Genomic DNA, 19,526 nt, shown 5'->3' with positions numbered 1-19,526 from the left:
ATTTGATGTCCCCTAAAACAGCGATTCTCAACCTTCTTCTAGGCTGGTACCCCCTGCCATGTAAATCAAGTAGGCCCGGTACCCCCGTTGAGAATCGCTGCCCTAAAACATATCAGAAGATAAGAAAAAAAATGTTTTTTTTTTGCAAATCTAGTTTTAGTGACAAAAAGTTAAATTAAAAATCACCAAAAAAATATTTTACCGTGTATATTTTTTTTCAGTGTAGTCCTTATCCATACCTACAACTTTGCCGAAGACACCAAATCGATCAAAAAATTTCTTCAAAAGATACAGATTTTTGAATTTCCATATTTAATTTTTGTATGGACAGCTGAAAAAATTTGTATGGAAAATTATATGGACAAACTAATAATGCAAAATGGCTTCTTTGGGCATCTAAGGCTACCAACTTTTGCTGCAAAAATCCGTACACTTTGCCGATATGACACCATACACAGTAAAAATATCATGGTAATATTACATCTGGGAAGGGGTACATCTTTTTTGTCAGAAAAAATGTGTAATTCTACCTCTGAAAATGAGTAATTTTACCACTTTTCTGGTGTAATGTAACTTTTTCAGTCTAAACTTAGGTAAAATTACATCAGAAAAGAGGATATATTCAACCTTCCGAAATTACACCTTCCAAATTTACACAATTTGTTACTGTGTAGTATAACAAAAACTGTTAAGGAAATATTTAGATAAATTTGGAATTTAGGACTTAACAACATAAAACTTGTCGTATTCACTGCTTACAAATTTCACTTTGCTATCAGAGTGCTTTTGACTTGCACGTTTGAAAATATTCACAAAAAATAAACCCTCCTTTAATTTTTTTTGTTGAACGTTTAAAAGTTAACGACAGGTCAAGTTTACTTTCACGAATAATATTGTTCAAATGTTCACAGGTTTCCACAATCTTTAGAAAGCCTTTGAATCTTTTATTGAATAAATATGTTTTGTAAGGAATTTTAAAAGAATAATTATTGGCAATCAAATTTAAACTGAGAATATGCTCGCAAACTATTTAAGTTATCATTTTAAAATTAGCAAAAGCTTTGGCCAAATCATAAAAGCAATTCAATTTAAGAAATATGTTTAAACTTTGTACAAACCCGTATTTTAGGAAAAAAAATCCGTGCCTTCCGATCAACGAAAACAATTAAAATACAAATGCACTCGACAAAAAAGAAAATTTCTCATAATTAAAAGAAAACACAAACGCATTAAAAAAACACTGAATAATAATTTCACCAACACGCGCTTTCATTGCTGGTAGATAAGTCACTCAAATAGAATAAAAATCACTGCTGGTGGAGTTTTGCACCACCGATCACCTCCATTGCTGCCACTGAACTCTGTATTTAACATGTAATTTTTTACCACTAAAACCTCGACTCAACCGACGGCGTGCCTTCCTATCAACATTAAAAAAATCTGTTGATTCCCTACGGCATATATTTTCATCAGACACTTAATGTTGGCGTATAAGTACTTAGGCGTTCAATTACAGCTATTTAAAAGCGTTTTCAACACACATCAGTGAAGTGAGTAAACAAGTTTCTATATTTTTTTACAATACAATTTTCTGAGGTAGTGAGAATTTGCAAATTCGACAGAATTCAGGTCGAGTCCTTAACCTGCAAAACATACGAGAATTTCCCTAACTAAATTTCACAAATTTTACGAATTGATAGAAAATATCCTTTTGCTGTTAAGTTCAATGGAGTCACTTGGTTGTTTTAATCCTCTTCAAAACACCAAGCGCCTCCACCATTGCAGTTACTCACCGTACGATCCCGGAAAGTAGTAGTACCCTCGACTGTTCAGTATCTGCACGCAGGCACTCCCGAACACGGCCGCCAGCATCAGTCCGGCAAGCGTGAGCACCACCACCACCAGCGCGTCCCGTCGCAGCTCCCGGCGTGTTCTCCGTGGGCCACCCTTTCGGTTTGTCCGACAGCTGATCGAATACACCGAAACTCCCAGCAGTCCCCAGGTGAGGAACGTTTCCTGGGCCGCACTCATCCAGCTGCGCGAATTTAGGAAAAAGTCCTGCCACTCGGTTGCGGGGAACAGACTCTGCAGGCTGTCGTAGTTGACCATCGTCAGGAACCTGAAGCAGATCGCAATAAGGCCGGTCATGGCGAGGGAGTACAGGCCGATCACGATCTTGCCAAAGGAGCGGATTCCTTTGCAGAGGACGACAAACACGAAGGTCCAGATGATGGCCAGGTTGAACGCTAGTTGGAAGCGGACGGCCCCTATTCCGGTAACGCCACGGCCGCCGGGTCCAAGCTGGTAGCGTTGGAGCACCACGCCGTTGAAGTAATCGGCGACGGTGTCCGAGAGACGGAACGATTGGTTGCCCGGACCTCGGTAGAGTTCGAAGATCTCCTGCCAGCGGTACTTTTCACTTCGCGACACGAACGAATCCCGGAAGTACACCAGAACCCAGCTTAGCGAGATGGCCGAGTAGAGGGCGATTATGCCCTGGGTTAGGATTAGGGCTATTCCGATGCCCTTGCAGATTGGGCTGATGCGCCACATGGTCACCGGTCCGCCACGAATCCTCGCCCCAAGCACCATTTGCAGCCACAGCATCGGAATGCCAAACAGGAACGAAAAAATCAGAAATTGCACGATAAAGTTAGCGCCAAAGTGAATGCTAAAAATGGCGAATCGCGAAATGTTGAAAAGTCCCAGCGCACAAAAGCTGGTCGCCATCGCCCGCGAAACCACGTGTGGCCACATCGGCTTGGGCCGCCCATTCCGGTCCATTTCCGGCTCGGAATCCTCCTCGTCCGAAGTGTCCGTCTCATCGCCGTCCTCGTGACCGCCGCTCATGATGGTCGCCGAGTGAAACGACCCGTTCCTCGTAGTGGTCGCGTTCGTACTCGTGGCCGTCGTCGATTCCGCTCCTCCTCCAACCGAACTCGCCCCTCCCGCATCGCGACCATCCTCGTCCGGCCTCGAACGGGACCTGTGCGTGGAAAGAGAGAGAGAGAGAAACAAAATTACTTCCACGAATCAGTTTTGCAATCAATCAGAAATTCACTCGAAAACCACCGGAAAATCCTTGGACGAAATCACAAACATGTTGTAGCTGAACAGGGCCATGTCCAAGAGGAGCGAGGGCCAAGGCCAAGACCGCTCCGGTGGCGAGACAGTGCCGGAATGAGTTGGGATACAAAATTGGTGGTGTTGTTGTGCTGCGGGCGGTATAACTTGCAGGCGCGCGCGCGCCTTTGGCAATACGGTTGCTCGTGTGGTGGCGTTGCATAAATAACGGGCGCATTCGGTCGATGTAACCTGCCACCTGGATCTACCTGACGGGGGCTAAACGTTCGTGTTTCGTAAATAAACATGGAAAAATCGAATGCAGGCGGTTTTTAAGAATCGCGTGCGTGCGGTAAGTCGATAGAGAAGTTTTAATTTAAAAAAAATCAAAGTTTATTTTTCATGTAAGCATAAATTACAAGCACGAAAAAATTAATAAATTGTAAATGTTCTCCATCTAGGATTTGTGACAGATTTTGTGTCAAAAAATATGTAAATTAACAAAACTTATTGGTAAAATTTTCATCAGTTTCTGGTGAATTTCATTTTTTTTAATTGCGCAAAAAAGGGTAATATTTTGCCTCAATCTATATCAAAGGCCCAATCCAATGTCACCCTGCTTAGTATGTTTTTAAGTAGCAACGAAAATAAAGAACGAAATTTTTTCATCTTGTAAAATTAATTAAAATTTCCTGAATTTATTTTTTTAATTCCATAAAAATATTTAAAAATAATTCATAAAAAATAACATCAAAAATAGGTTCCGCCACCGAGCACAGCCTGCTAATCAACGGTATTGGCAAACCGAAGCAAAGCGTCAGACGTTTTGCGACAGACACGAGGGCCCTTGTGTTTATTCCGTTGTCCTGGAGACCGAGCCGGGGCAAACAAGGAGGCAATTTCTGTAGTTCAGCTGGTACAGCTGGTGATAATGAAAATTGAGGGCCAAGGGAGCTGGTGCAATCGACATCGCATTAGCGCGATGTCTGTTTGTTAGCATTGTGTTTATTTTTTTGCTATTTTTGTTTTTGGGAGGACCGTGTACATATCTAGAGTTTGTTTTTGAAAGGTCCAAAAACATTTAATTTAGTTTTTTCTCAGAGGTCAGGGGTTTTAACAAACACCCAAAAAGCAAAAAAATATGTTTAATTGACCTTTAAAAAAACCCCAGATTTGTACTGGTAATGGGAATAAATTTGGACGATTATGAGTTGCATTCTTGGTGGCTTTATCAGCTGTATTGCAGTTGATATTTCATTTGAAAGGTTTATTTTTGGCAGAATAATAACAATGGAATTAAAGCTAGACCCGTTCTTTAAATGTGTTAAAAATTAATATTCGATTATTTTTTTTTAAAGGTCCTATCTTCAGGGATGGTATTTACTCGTTTCCTCGCCGATGGCGAGGGCTTTTAGATATCGTCCCTCGCTCAAATCATCAAATTTTTGGCGTTCTCCCAAAACTGCATCAAGAGAGCGAAGCGAAAACGACGCCGATGAAATAGCAAGCAACGAACAAACCGATGCGTAAGACGGAAAAAAATCTCTCACACAGCCAGTCCCCTCGCTCAAAAAGCAAGAGAAAGAGCAATCGTGAAATTCTCTCGCCCGTAAGCTCTGTAGAAATGAGTTTATTTGTGTGCGTGAGCTCCAGTGTATGTATACAGCAATTTCGTGTGCGTGCCTCTCCGGTTGGAACGATAGTTCCATCGGAGCCAGCGAGAAGGTATTTCTCGTCGCTGTGATGGGCTTTCGATATTCGCGATAGCAAGCCGACCATCACTCGGCTGTGAAAGAGCAGAGAAATTTTAAGAGACGAGGAACGCACCGAAATATGCATCAATGATAGTGCGATGGTGATGGTTTACCTACCCTGCCTATCTTCATAGGAAACCCATGACTCTTATGTTGTTTTGAAAATTTACTCTAGAACAGATTTCGGAGGGACTTTTTTTGCTGTAATGATTTTTTCAATCAATTTTATTTCAGCAAATGCAATTTAAAAAAAAAGTAAAAGGTAAATCTTCCCCACACTGAAAAAATCTGACATAGCAAATTCATATGCTTTTTCACGTGAGCTGGCTGAAAAATCATCACGATGATTTGCCATGCTTTTCCCTTGACATAGATGTGTTTTTCAAATGACATTCAAATGATAATCATCAGAAATCAGCTGATTGCAAGCCATATGTTTTTCATTCTTTTATCGCGTGTTGTTCACTTTGGATTCAATAGAATTTCACTCGGATTTGCCCCATTTGACTTTTCCCTTGATTTCCAAATGGAAATCACGTGAGATTGAAATGTATTGGATTTCAAGGTGTTTGATGAAAAAATACTCATTCGTAAGATGGCGACGGATGAAGACAGTCCAAATTGCTTTTTTTTTTACTTTTTTGGTAAGTATTTAATAGAAGAAGAGTGAATATTGAAATATGTACGTTTAGACTAACAATGTTAATGAATTTCCAGGAAATCCAACCCCGGTGAAGGATTTGATCGTTTTCCCGGGCCGACGCTGTATTGGCCGATTGATCTGGCAACTTCGGCATCTGGTTGCAGTATGATTTGCGTTCCGGAACGAAAAAATGTGCAACTGTCGACAGTTCCGTGACGCGGTGCTTGGCGACATTGCTTCCCATACCCGTGTCCGTGGCTACTCCAGATCCAGATCATCAAGGTTGAGTCGATGGAGGCCTCCAAGGTCAAGCAGTTTGCCGACTTCAAGAACCGGTTCCTGTTACCGGAAGCTATTCTTGTTCCGTCACCCAGACATCTGCTAGCAGTCAAATATGCCGTTGCCTCCGATTTTTTTTTTGTTAGTTCAACTATTGGATAGGAACACGTAGAAGTGAAAAATGTAAAAAATATTGTAGTCTGATTGTATTTTGTGCGACATTTTGTATTTATATCAAAGGGGGCATATAATAAAAAGTTTTTTTTTTCAATAAAAATTATTTCTAATCGTAATAAAAAATCTTTTGAAATTAACAGAAAATCGTATGCAATATTCAATACACATGGATATCGCTGGAAAACCATTCAATTAACACTACAAAATCATTTTGAATGCAAATGCAAATCATTTCAATGTCATGTGAGCTTTCACTTAAGATTCACGTGTTTTGCATTTGGATTTGCAGGGTCGCTCGATGGATTTTTTCAAGTGATTTACACGTTACATTCACATGCAAAGTCGTATGGGACAGATTCATGTGTAAAACATGTGATATTGCTATGTGTCTTTCTTTCAGTGCAGTTCCTGAGGGGAACACCCTTGAAGAGTATCGGGGCCGGCATTTACAAAGCGTATTCAGTGGCAGTTTCATTCTCAACTTAATGTTAACATGTTAAGGTTAATGTTAACATTCCATAGGTCGCCTCCCTAAGGTGTCGTGATAAGGTCCAGTTTGTGACGATACACTACCTTCCCTTTACTAAGCAATCGATTCCAGAAGGGAAAAGATCACCAGTTGTGTTGGTCCGAGCCGGGATTTGAACTCCGATCTACCGCTTACGAGACGGAAGCGTTACCACTGGGCTACGTGGCTCGGTCAATGCAATTTAAAGATAAAAAATAATAATTAAATTTGTAAACTTTTTGTTAAGACTTTTATGAAATTCCTGCATGAAAAACTAGTACAAAAATAGCCCAACTTTCAAAATTAAAAAAAGAGCATAGTAGAAAATTTAATTTAATAAAGAATTTTACATTTTTTACAACAAACTGATTTTAAAATAGCTACACCGCGGTGGTAGCGCGTTTAATTGCCAACCAAGAAGTTGCACGTTCGATCCTCATCTATACAAGTTTCTTTTATAAATACGATTAAGCCGTCGGTTATGTCGATAATGATCGGTAACGGGCATTATTGTTATCCCCATATATCGCAAAAATACATGAGAATTGTTTTCATACAAATATTGTCATGCCTACACCCAGAACTGGACATCGGCATTCGAGAGGATAAAGAGCACGATTCGGTAGCAAAATGGTACTGTGTGCGGACTGAGAGGATAAATCCCGAAACTACCGAGAGTACTTTACTCATGGGTTCATCTTCAAAAAAAAGTTCATCTATCAAAAAAAAAGTACCGGTACCGAGACTCGAACCCAAGACCTTCGGCATATTGAACCGTGCCTTTGCCGTATGGGCCACCATGGTTCGGTGACTAAGTGGCGGTCATTTGTCCATATAAGCCACTCAATAGGATGAACTGTTGCAATGAATGAATGAACACGCGAGAGGACTATACTCTCGCAAAATAGCACTTTCCTCACGTTTCTTTTCGTGAGGACTATTCTCTCGTTCTTTAACTGTGGGTGTATATGTAAATTTTTATGTACAACGGAAAAACACGATTAATAACCATTTCTGATAACTTTTATTAATTTTAATGCAAAAAAATAAATCGACAACCCAACATTTTTTCGATTGATCAACTATGGTTCCATTGGAACGAGCTATCAAGTAGGACTTTTTCTGTCAAGTTGGACCTTTTCTGTCAAAAAAGGGCCGCGAAGTTATTTTTTAAAATTGATGGAAATATCCATTTTAATCCTTTGCGGTCGTACAAAGGGTCATTGTGTTAAAAAATAATCTTTATCGTTGTGAACAGTAATATCACAAATTTAAGCTTAATTTTGATATCCTGATATGTTTTCATGCTGATATGCAGTAAAATGTTGCGACACCTTCGTTTGGATGGTATTACTTTTAAACGTCTAATCATCATTTCATTTAATATTTTATTGTTTCTCGATTGCTTATTTTGTTTTATATTTGAAAAATCATTTTATTTTTTTGCGTTAATACTTTTGAAAAACCATGCTTGTTTCAAAAATTGATAATTGCGCGAGAACAAAAATTGTCTCAATTTATCCTAAGATCAAGACATGCTGAAAAGCAAAATTTAAGGGAAACAACTTTGCTGAAGACAACAAATCGATCAGAACAGATTCTAGAAACTTTACATTGCTAAAATTGTATACATGGAGATTTGTATGGTCACTAAATGATGCAAAATAGCAGAAGCACCACAAACTTTTAGCGAATTTAGTTTGAATTTAAAAAAAAAACATAATCATTTATTTGGAATGGTCTTAAATCAAATAGGGGAAATATAACCTTTCTAATCAAACACCTATCTTCGTCAAATGGAGAGTTTGATGGTCGATTAAAGCTCCAAAACTACTATTTAGGCTAAAAACTTACCATCAACAGCACCGCCTCAAGTAAGCACGCAAATTTATGCCGCTTACTGGCCAAAAAGATCAAATTTAATGCACTTTTGATCATAATTTCTATTTTGCGAGACCATTTCCCATCATTTTGGTGGCACACGCATCCACACGCAAGATGAGAGGTTAACTGCTTAACGAAAGCCGCCATCAATATCTTTTCACTTGCGCTAACGATTTCGAAGCGCTTGAAATATAAAATTGCTTCCAACTACTGGCAACATGTTCTTTTGCCCATTAGTTAGTCACTCACTTGAAAAATAATCCCGAAACATGTAAACAATTAGCAAGCACCATCAAAAAAACAAACGCGCCAAGTCGTTTGACGTTTTAATTTTGAATATCCATTCCAATCGAAGGCTGAAGAAAACCGAGCGAGGAGCGAAGGCAAATAAAGAACAAAGGGTGGCCACCAACACCACCAACATGCTGGTGCAGCGCCTGTTGGAGTGAGCAAGTGCTGCCAGAAAACTTTCGCTATAAATGCTACTTTTCGTGAGTGTTCGCTTAAAATTTCATCAATTTTGGCAGCACTAAGCAGACCCAAAAGAGCCCTGGTAGAAAAAAAAGAACTAAGCTGAAAATAGAAAAATGGGCGTGGCCCAATGCACTCGACTGATTAGAATGCATTTTTGAAATATTTTTTTTAAATGCTTGTAAAAGAAATAGTATAACTTTTAATAAAAGTGAAAATAAACAGAAATGTTCACAAAAAGTTTCTCTACTCGCTGGTGTACTTGGTTTTAGTGAATTTCAAGGAATAATCTAGATTATCCAGCATCATTCAAACACGACCGCTTATTAGGCTTAAAATGGGCATATTTCCCCTATTGCTATATATTAAACTTACCGGTCCGTGTCCACCCCAGAGGCAATCGAACTAAACGTCGTCGTGGAAAGAAGCGACACCGGGCTGGGATTCCTCGACGATCCGATCGAACTCGTTTCCGATCCCATGCCCCCGTACCGATGATGATCGTGATGATGATGTTGCTGGTGGTGATGACTGTTGTTGTTGTTGTTGCTGCTAAATTGCTGTACATTGTGATGAGGGTGATGTGAGTCGCTTGTCGAGGTCGAAGTTGTCCTGTAAAGTGGTGGCGGTGAACTCGCCCTGGACGACGCAGCCGCCGGAACGCTGTTGGTCCGGATGATGAGCTGGTTCGTGGTGGCGTCACGTTCCGCCGTAATGGACACCACTCGGGGCCGAACCTCGGACCGGCGTCCAGTTTGCCGTGGCCGCTGGCTCGTTTGCGTGGGACTGTCCAGGTTCGTTTCGAGGGGCCGCGGTGGTTCGCGTTCACAGAGTGATGCCGACACCAGGTACGGAATGAGTTCATCTTCCGTGATTGGTGCCCCCGCCCCCGTGGAAACGTGGCTGCCACTCGCTTCGGAATCGGCTTTGGTTTGCTCCGACAGTTCCAGATCGGACACGGGAAGCGTCGCAATCGAGCTCAGCTCGTTGTGATCCTCGATGTGGTCCAGCGACATTCCGCAGCTGCTACCACTGGGGACGGATTGCAGCGAGAGTGATTCCGTCGAGTACGGTGAGGCGTGGGCGGTGTGGCTGTTGCTGGTGCCCGAGGTAGTCGGGTCGTTAATACTGTTTCGGCATTCGGCGAAGGTTGGCGATGTGATGAGGGAGTCAGGCTGCTGCTGCTGGACCATGGACGGAAGATCGATGGGACGTGTCTTTCGCATGGAGTTGCGCAGCCACGTGGAAGTGCGTCGCGGTGGACCGGATCGTCGGTCGAGCGTCGCCGTTGAGGTAGGTTCTGTAAGATGAGAGAAAGAAAAGGGGTTTTGATGAGCAAAAGTTTCAATAATTGGACAATTTCAAACTACCAGGAGTCAAAAACCATAAAACGAAACTTCATTATTTCACACATGGGCATCCGGTGACGAAATTCCCCTTTTGGTTTGGTCACCTTAACACTCACGCTCGGGTAGACCCCAATTTTTTTTTTCTAAAAAATCTTATAACTTTTGATAGAATTGACCAAATTAGATACTTCCAGTTGCAAAAGATCCAGATTACTCTATATTTTTAACTGTCTGACGAGGAACAAATATGGTGCATTTTTACCGGAGATATTTCGGTTTCCGTTGGGATACTTCGGCCCTCCTGATCAATACAACCATTTTTTTCACAGAACAATGCTGGAAATGATGCAAAACTTGAAGGCATCATCCTAATACATCATCATACAAAAATAATTGGCATGGCTATGTCCAACGGGGCACCGAAGCCGGTTCCAATCGACACCAGCTCAGTGCACCGTTTCCGGTGTCCGAAGGTTTGACCATGTCAATTATTTCTCCAGGATCATGCTTTAGTTTTTTTTAAATCTAGGTTTTAGCATATTTCCCCAAACAGTTGGAGGCAAATAAAATTTAATAGCATTTTTTTATAGAAAAATACAGGTAAAATCGATGGGAAAGTATTTATAAGAAATTGTAGGTAAATCGTTTATTTTTGTATTATTAAACAAACAAAAACCTATAAATCTCTTTAAAAAGGGAATTTTGCAGGGTTGCGAATAAGCGAGCGAGCCAGAAGCCGTGCTCGCTCATTCATGAGCATGAAGACTTAACATGTGAGCAGTTCTCTACGAAATCGATCTTTTTTTTTGAGTTCTAATTTTTGTATTTTTTAATCCGGCTGAATTTTTTTTTGGTGAATTCGGTATGCCCAAAGAAGCCATTTTGCATCATTAGTTTGTCCATATAATTTTCCATACAAATTTGGCAGCTGTCCATACAAAAATGATATATGAAAATTCAAAAATCTGTACCTTTGAATGATTTTTTATCGATTTGGTGTCTTCGGCAAAGTTGTTGGTATGGATAAGGACTACACTGGAAAAAAATGATACACTGTAAAAGAAATTTGTGATTTTAAATTTAACTTTTTGTCATTAAAACTTGATTTGCAAAAAAAAATATTTGTTTTGATTTGTTTTAGGGGACATAAAATGCCAACTTTTCAGAAATATCAGGTTGTGCAACAAATCTTTGACCGAGTTATGAATTTTTTAATCAATACTGATTTATTCAAAAAATCGAAATATTGGTCGCGAAAATTTTTCAACTTCATTTTTCGATGTAAAATCAAATTTTCCATCAAAAAGTACTTAAGTGAAATTTTCATAAAGTGCACCGTTTTCAAGATATAGCCATATCTTGGATTTTTTTTCAAATAGTCGCAGTTTTCCATTTTTTTAAATAAGTGCACATGTTTGCCCACCTTTGAAAAAAATATTTTTGAAAAGCTGAGAAAATTTTCTATATTTTGCTTTTTTGAACTTTGTTGATACGACCTATAAGTTGCTGAGATATTGCCAAGCAAAGGTTTAAAAAGCAGGAAAATTGATGTTTTGTAAGTCTCCCCAAACAACCCCACCAGTTGAAAAAAATTTGCGAACAATATTTCGATTTTTTCAATAAATTAGTGTTGATTCGAAAATTCATAACTTGGTCAAAGATTTTTTGCTCATTGTGGAAATTTCTGAAAAGTTGGCATTTGATGTCCTCTAAAACATATCAAAAAATAAAGTGTTTTTTTTTGCAAATCATGTTTTAGTGACAAAAAGTTAAATTAAAAATCACATTTTTTTTACCGTGTATCATTTTTTTTCAGTGTAATCCTTATCCATACCTACAACTTTCCCGAAGACACCAAATCGATCAAAAAAATCTTTCAAAAGATACAGATTTTTGAATTTTCATATATCATCCAAATATCAAGCAGTAACAAGGCTAAAACAGCTGTCTCAATTCGCCTCATGTGTCCCGATTCACCCCAGATGACGATAATATATTACCAAATAAACATTTTTTAATACGGATTATTTCTTCAGATAGCGAAGAAACCCCTAATTTCACAACTAAACTCTGACTCCAAAACAAGCTTCAAATAAAAATTTATAAAAAAAAATCTTCATCTGATATTATTTAGATTAGCCTATTCTAGCCTCCATAAAAAACAATCTCGAAGCTCTGTTGAAAAAAAGTAACAGGTAAAAAGCTTCCGCTCATTTTGCTCAATGAGCAAAAATCGAGCGCGAGCGCGAGCGATTTACGAGCAAACATGTTGAGGAGCAAACGTGAGCCAGCTCGCGTAGCGCTCATCCTCACGAATGAGCGAAAAATGCTCGCTCATGAGCGGATGAGCGCTCAAAATCGCAACACTGGAATTTAGTGACCTGACCACAGATTGTGAAAAAAAAAAAAAAACAAAAAAACTATAGGATTTTTTTCATAGTTCCTTGATATTTCGTGATATTTTTTGATTTTGTGATATTTTTTGATTAATAATTTGAATTATAGCTGAGTGACGAAAATTTCAAACAAAATTTGTGCTAGTCTAACAGAAATGGTATGTTAGCATTTGAAGACACATTTTACTAAAATAGTTTGAAACCATTCAAGAAATTGAAAATATAGTATAGAAACTTTAGACAAAATTTTAATGGTCTTTAAAAAAAAAAATATCGCAGTTAACTATGAAAATTAATCTTTGAATTACTCTGATTTACGCAACATTACTCTCGATTCCATCGAAATTTTTGTGCTTCACATTGTTGTGCTGTATTTCAAAATATTGCAGTGGACCGTCTTCTTATACGATCTTTCATGCTTCCCATTGATTTCCAACGTGTTTCGCATTTATCCCACCTACTTACGGGTGGATAAGCCATCAGAATCGCTTATGCTGAAGCTGGGACATGACTTTGCGCTGCCAAAAATGTGTCATATATCGAATGTATGAAAAACCATATTCGAATGTATGAAAACACTGTTGGGAAATGTTGTTATTTGTATGTCCCCTGTCTACAGTAACCGCAATGATAAGATAAGAAAGAAACCCAATACTCTGTATTAATCTTATCGCTGAATTTGAGGCAGGTCGTATATAAATCCACCTCATTCAAGCCGACATCCGTTAGTATTGGAAATGAGTCAGTCGAGGCAAGGAGTACGCCGCCGGTGACGATCCCCAAATATTGCAGAGTATTTCAAAAGTGTGATGAAATAAGCCCCAACTTTGCCAAAACAAACAAGAGCAATTTCTGCGAAGATGCTGGAAGTTAGTTTAATCACGGTGGGGGTGGTGCTCACGCTGGCAGCCCTGGCGTACCGTTACATTACGCGAAATGATTTTTACTTTGCGGACAAGGCGATACCGTTCATGAAGCCTACGTTTGCGCTAGGGAATTTGGGCCCGTTGATGCTGAAGAAGAGGAATATACTGGAACACTTTAAGATAGTGTACGACAGTTTCCCCGATGCCAAGTGAGTATGGTCGTTGCACGATAACACCAACTGATATCGATACAATGATTGAATCCGTGAGTCAGTTCTAACTACAAATGTTTTTCGCAGGGTGTTTGGATTCTTCAACCTGACGGAACCCCTCTACATGGTGCGAGATCCGGAAATGGCAAAGAAAATCGCCGTCAAGGACTTTGACCACTTTGTGGACCACACGGGAATGACGGGGGCCAGCGAGGCCGTTGAGAACTCCCACATGTTGGTCACCAACACTTTGGTCGCGCTTCGTGGCAACAAGTGGCGCGATATGCGAGCAACGCTGAGTCCTGCCTTCACCGGCAGTAAGATGAGACAGATGTTCACGCTGATTGCCGAGTGCGGCCAAAGCATGGTGCAGTTTTATCAGGACAAAACCCGAAGCGAGGGCCCTCAGGTGGTCGAAACGAAGGAGTTGTTTTCGCGGTTTGCCAACGATGTGATCGCTACGGCAGCTTTTGGGTTGAAGGTAGATTCGTTCAAGGAGCAGGATAACGAGTTTTACACTCTTGGCAAGTCGGTTAGTCAGCCAACGGGAGTGGTAGCGGCGTTGAAGATGCTTGGCTACACGTTGGCACCGAGGCTGATGGTGAAGATGAACGTGGACTTCCTATCCCGCGAGCAGGACAGATTCTTTCGCGGAGTGGTCCGTGATACCATGAAGACTCGGCAAGAGCAGAACATCTATCGTCCCGACATGATCGAACTTTTGATGCAAGCCAAAAAGGGAAGCTTGAAGCACCAAACTATCTCGGAAGACCAACCCGCGGTTGAAGGATTTGCCACCGTCGAAGAATCACAAGTTGGTCTGCGCAACCACGATCGTGTCTGGACCGACGATGAACTAGCAGCACAGGCGTTCATCTTCTTCTTCGCCGGCTTCGAGACCGTCTCAATAACCCTCTCACTGTTCAGCTACGAACTTACCAAAAACGCAGATATCCAAGCCAAGCTCTACCAGGAAATCCTCGCAACCGAGCAGCAACTCAACGGCCAACCTCTAACCTACGAGACGCTTCAGAGCATGAAGTACCTGGACATGGTCACGTCGGAAGTACTCCGCGTGTGGCCCATCGGAACGCTCGTCGATCGGTGCTGCATCAAGGACTACGTGTACGACGACGGCCAGGGTTGCCGGTTCACGATCGAAAAGGGAAAAACTGTCTTCGTCAGCATCGTCGGTCTACACAACGATCCGCAGTACTTCCCGAATCCGGACAAGTTCGACCCGGAACGGTTCAGCGACGAGAACCGGCACAACATCAAGCCGAACACGTATCTGCCGTTCGGAATTGGCCCGCGAAACTGCATCGGTAAAAGTCACATTCAATTAGTTTTTATATCATAATTAACACAAATTTACCATCATCAACAGGGTCCCGGTTTGCGCTGATGGAGCTGAAAACGATTATCTACTATCTGCTGCTGAACTTTAGCTTCGAGGTACACGAGAAGACGCAAATTCCGCTGCGCATGGAAAAGTCACCGAATCGGTTGACACCGGAGAAGGGCATCTGGCTGGAGTTGAGGCCTCGCAGTGGACGGACGAAAAATTAATACAAACTTGTTGATTTGAGTTATTTATTATCAAAAATATGAGATATAAACTGTTACTAGTTAATTCAGAGAACGATCCTTACATAAAATATAATGCGTCTCCACTCCATACACTCCAGATGTATTTTCATGTAATACCTAATGTTGGCTTATCAGCACTTTGGCGCTCGATTACAGCTGCTAAAAAGCGTTTTCAACTGAAATCAAATCAAATAGCTTAAAAGGAAGTGAGAAAGAAGTTTTCTTTTAAAAGTTTAGCAAAATAAGTAGTTTAAATGCTTGTTACTTTTAAAAATTGCATAAGGTCATAAGGTTCATCGCTCCTGTTCGCATTTTATGCAGGTAGAGAAAACGAGCTTTGAAATTAGAAAAAAATATGTCTTGAATTTCACATTCATCTCACACAAGCTCCTGTTTATACTTTTGTTATGTTTGTATTGACAATGGAGCACCCACAGTCGAGCAGTTTTTGACAGTTCGTTCCATAAGAAATATCCCAAGTAGCAAGAAAAACATCGCTCTTTATTTTGTTGTTGAACAATTGCTGCATAAGTGTTTTTATTCGTTAATTATTAAACAAGTGTCAAAAAATTTGGTCAATTGTTCACATTTTGATCAAAAAACCATTGTTCTACATGGCTGTGTAACACAAATGCCAAATCTAGCAACGGATTACGAATAGTTCATTTTGAAGTTCATTCTGACCTCAATGAAACATGCTTGTGGAACTCGAAAAGCAAAATGACATTTGCAGACATGATGTTTCATTTCAGTTTGCTAAACGTGATAACATAGTAGATTTGACCTTTGGCTTCGGCTGGGGTTTCTCGTAAACAAGATGTTTATGTGAAGTTCGCGTTCGTGTTCTAAAAACCGAGCAAGAACATGTTGACAAAACAAGCAAGGATAGTTCTAAAAATAGAAACAGCTTATGTTCGAAAGAAGTTTTGGCAAACTGTTAGTGAACTTGGTAAAACCGAGATGGCCGCAGACTTCTTATTGACGTTTAGGCCTGCTCATCCAACATAACCCCTCGTGGAAAGAAGCAGATGCGCGCCCGGACTTGACATTTGGAGTGATCTAGGGTTCGATACTCGCCCTGAGCCATTCTTCATCAAAAAGGAAAACTGAAAAGGAAAACTGGAACCAGCAGCAGCAGTAGAGTAGTAGTAGCAAGCGATGTTAATAAGCACTCAAACATAATTGAAAAAAAAAATCCCTTAAGGCATAATTAGGAAATTGAATGATTTTTTTATGGTTGATATTTTTGTATTATCATTCATATTATTATCATTCATAAATGGCGTAACCCTGTCCAAACTAATCAATTACCAAAAAACTAGTAGTTAAAGTGTCGTAAACGACATTACTCACAAATAAAGGTTTAAATTACGAAAAAAAACTTTTGAGCGAACACCTTGAACGTATTTTATGAAAAACCTGTTTAACATTCTTGACTGCCACGATATGTTCTTGAACGATTATAAAAACGTTTGCCTAACTCCCTTCTGAATCTCAGAGTCAGAATGTTGTTAAACGGTTCTAACGACGTTATCCAACCCGGTTCAGAATCTTATTGTCAAGAGTTCTTATGACATGTTCAACAAACGTTCTCTATGCAAGTAGGGCGTGCGCTGGTAAAACTTAATTAAACCACGCACATTTCTAACAGGTTAAGACATGTTCAACAACAGAAAAACGTGCGCTTTTTCCAGCGTTCAAGAGTTCTCAGGGACGTTGGGAAAACATAGTTAATGAGTTCAACAACAAGTGTGCTACTTGGTATACATTGTAGAAAAAAGCAAAAACTGCTCGAATGGAAAAAATACGCTATATGGGACCTGACATGTGAACATTTTCTTCATAGTTCATCAAAATGTTCGCATACCCAACGCATACCAGCTCGATCGAAGCATGCTGCCAAGGTAAACACCAGTTGTAAACAAACTTTGCAGTTGCAAATGGTATTGGTTTGATTTTTTTTTCAATGAATAATTTTGGAGTTATTTTCGAAATGAAAACGTATGTTCAGATCATGATATTCCTGGGCGTGACAGGTTTGTGAATATTTTCACGAAGGTGCTCATATTTGATAATTTTTCACTGCCTATGCTCGCAAAAATGAGTCAAATTCAAAAACAGCTAGCAGAAAAAACGCCAGGCATATTTGTCCCACCCATAGAGCTACGTGGTAAATTTTCGTCTTAAAACTTGATTATATCCAGATCTCTAGAACAAAGTGCTCCATATTCTAAATTTTTGTTCAGTCAAATTAGTCACATTAATTCGGCCAAAAAATTGACATTTTTCTTCGGCTTAGAGTTAATTTTCATTGGAAAATTCCAAGAAATTTTTTGATGAGTTTTTCGGATTTGTTTGTGCTGTAATCTACATGCTGAAGACAAAAGTGAAGCTCTGCGTGATTTTTTTTTCGTGTGGCGTAACGTAAAGGCCACAAGGCCAGAAGCTGTTCACAACCTGCGTATTCCTGGACTCGATGATGTTCTAGTGAAGCAACAGCATCGTATTCGATGTATATTCGGTTTGTCGAATGCTTTCAAGAACCTTGGTGAGATCTTTCCATACTTTTTTTTTGGTAGACAATTTATAATATATTCAATTAATCAAATGAAATATCCTTCCTACCCCACCCCATCTTCCATGTCCTTAAACCAAATCCCACCCCTCCCTCATCACCCCCAGAAAAAATTATAATTAATTGCGAAATTAACACTTACACACCCAACCACAACTTAGCCGAGCTTCTGTGGTCTAATGGTTACAGGTTTCGCTTTATGAGCGGAAGGTCGTGGTTTCAAACCCACATGGCTCGGCACATCCTTTCCCCTGTACTCTTCACATGTATAAGGACCAACTGTTCTCTGTATAATTGCCCTGCAGAGCTCCACGGCCCGATCGCAAAAAGTGCTTTGAAGGGACGAGTTTTTCAGAAACCAGAATTTAAGGGCTAGCTGGGTATAAGTAAACGTAAAATGTGCACTTCGGTTCTAGCGATACATTTGGACAGTACAGAGTGGAAAAGGCAGAGCCAAAGAGGATTGAAAAAACATTCAAACCTCTTCGGCGGCGAAGTTACGGCAGTGAATCGCTCGACACACTCGCTCAACAATAGCGTGTGTGCGTGTCCCATCTGCCTAATAACAGAAGAAGCCTTTGTGATTCTATAAATAGAATTGCAAGTCCGCAATAGATCTAATTCCTGGTCGCAGTGGATAGTGGCATCGAACAAAAAAAAAAAAAAACCACAACTTATTCGGAGCGTTTGGTACGGTATGTCCACGCATCCTTCCTCCCCTGTTGATTCTGTGAAATGTGATCCGTTCTCAGAATCTGTCTCTGCGGTTAATGCAACGCAGTAGGCCTGGCCGCTTTAATTTTTGCAATACATATTCGGGGTTACTCAGATGTAATGCAATCATTAATATTGACAAGAAAGGACTTGGGGCGTAATCTAACCACAAGTTCTTCCAGGATGCTTTCTTCGGACTGGCTGCGCTTGTGTTCGATTAGATTAGATTAGATTAGTCAAATTAGTCACATTAATTCTTGTTTAACCCTTTCAAGCCAGATGGGTCATATTTGACCCAAATTTGTTTTAAGTAGCTTAAATTTTTCGTATGGTCCTCAGAATCATTTTCCCACCATAAAATATATATTTTTTAAATTCAGGCCTGAAAGGGTTAAGCGCGGAACAATCGAAAAGGATATTTATTTTTCGATTTTTTGTCATATTAACACTCGAAATTCAATTAATTTTATGTAAAACTAAAAAAAAAATCAATATTTTTCAAATGAGGTTGACCAAACCATACAGCTCAGTATAAATATTTTTGAAAAAAAAAACAAAAACAAAAATTACGCGTTTCTGAGACCCCAAAGTGCATGCTTTCCCTCAAGTTGAGCCTGAGCAGAAGTTTTGTTGGTCGGTGAATTTGTTATCATTTCGGTGAAATGTTATTTTAGGACCAAATATTTGAAACTTTTTATCAATTTATAACCAAATTTAAATGTTTTTTCGAAAACTAAAATTTCACAGAATTATAAATAGATAAATGAATATATTTTCCCCATAATACGTGCATGGAATGCATCTTGCACTTATTGCGAAATATGTTGATGGAAAAATAGCAACAATTGAGAGATAACGTACATTCCTTATTTGGCATTTTGAACGATAACAACACAACACTAGCAGACGGAGACGAGCGGAAATTCCCGGGAGATATTTCCCACAATTTCACGACTTTTGTTAATCTCGATTGATTTCGATTTTTAAGCAGATCTTTTGAAATTTTACAATTCACATGGAAAACTGATTTAATTTCTAGAGTTTT

The 19,526-nt window shown here is 39.7% G+C and overlaps 2 protein-coding genes across 4 annotated transcripts in view; one reads left to right on the top strand and one right to left on the bottom strand.

Moving 5' to 3' along the window:
- Window positions 1-19,526, bottom strand: part of LOC120426498 (sodium-dependent transporter bedraggled) — a 96,858-nt gene that overhangs the window by 4,100 nt on the left and 73,232 nt on the right. For all 3 annotated transcript variants that reach the window (XM_052707962.1, XM_052707964.1, XM_052707963.1), the window contains 2 exons: window positions 9,155-10,079; window positions 1,794-2,986 (listed from right to left, as the gene is read on the bottom strand). In XM_052707962.1, the coding sequence (XP_052563922.1) occupies window positions 1,794-2,986; window positions 9,155-10,079 (2,118 nt within the window). The remainder of the gene's footprint in view (window positions 1-1,793; window positions 2,987-9,154; window positions 10,080-19,526) is intronic.
- Window positions 13,249-15,221, top strand: LOC120426499 (probable cytochrome P450 9f2). Its single transcript, XM_039591270.2, has 3 exons — window positions 13,249-13,599; window positions 13,690-14,927; window positions 14,990-15,221. The coding sequence occupies exons 1-3, from the start codon at window positions 13,385-13,387 to the stop codon at window positions 15,169-15,171; spliced, it is 1,635 nt and encodes a 544-aa protein (XP_039447204.1). The 5' UTR covers window positions 13,249-13,384; the 3' UTR covers window positions 15,172-15,221.

This window comes from Culex pipiens, chromosome 2 (assembly GCF_016801865.2).
Source record: "Culex pipiens pallens isolate TS chromosome 2, TS_CPP_V2, whole genome shotgun sequence".
In the NCBI taxonomy this organism is placed as follows: Eukaryota; Metazoa; Arthropoda; class Insecta; order Diptera; family Culicidae; genus Culex; species Culex pipiens.
The sequence above is the reverse complement of the archived record's forward strand: the minus strand, read 5'-3'. Positions and strand labels throughout refer to the sequence as shown.

Bases quoted from the DNA above. Each gene is read 5' to 3' on its own strand.
- LOC120426499 (XM_039591270.2), top strand. From the start codon at position 13,385: ATGCTGGAAGTTAGTTTAATCACGGTGGGGGTGGTGCTCACGCTGGCA. The intron at 13,600-13,689 runs GTGAGTATGGTC...TGTTTTTCGCAG, and splicing joins GACAGTTTCCCCGATGCCAA to GGTGTTTGGATTCTTCAACC. The intron at 14,928-14,989 runs GTAAAAGTCACA...CATCATCAACAG, and splicing joins TGGCCCGCGAAACTGCATCG to GGTCCCGGTTTGCGCTGATG.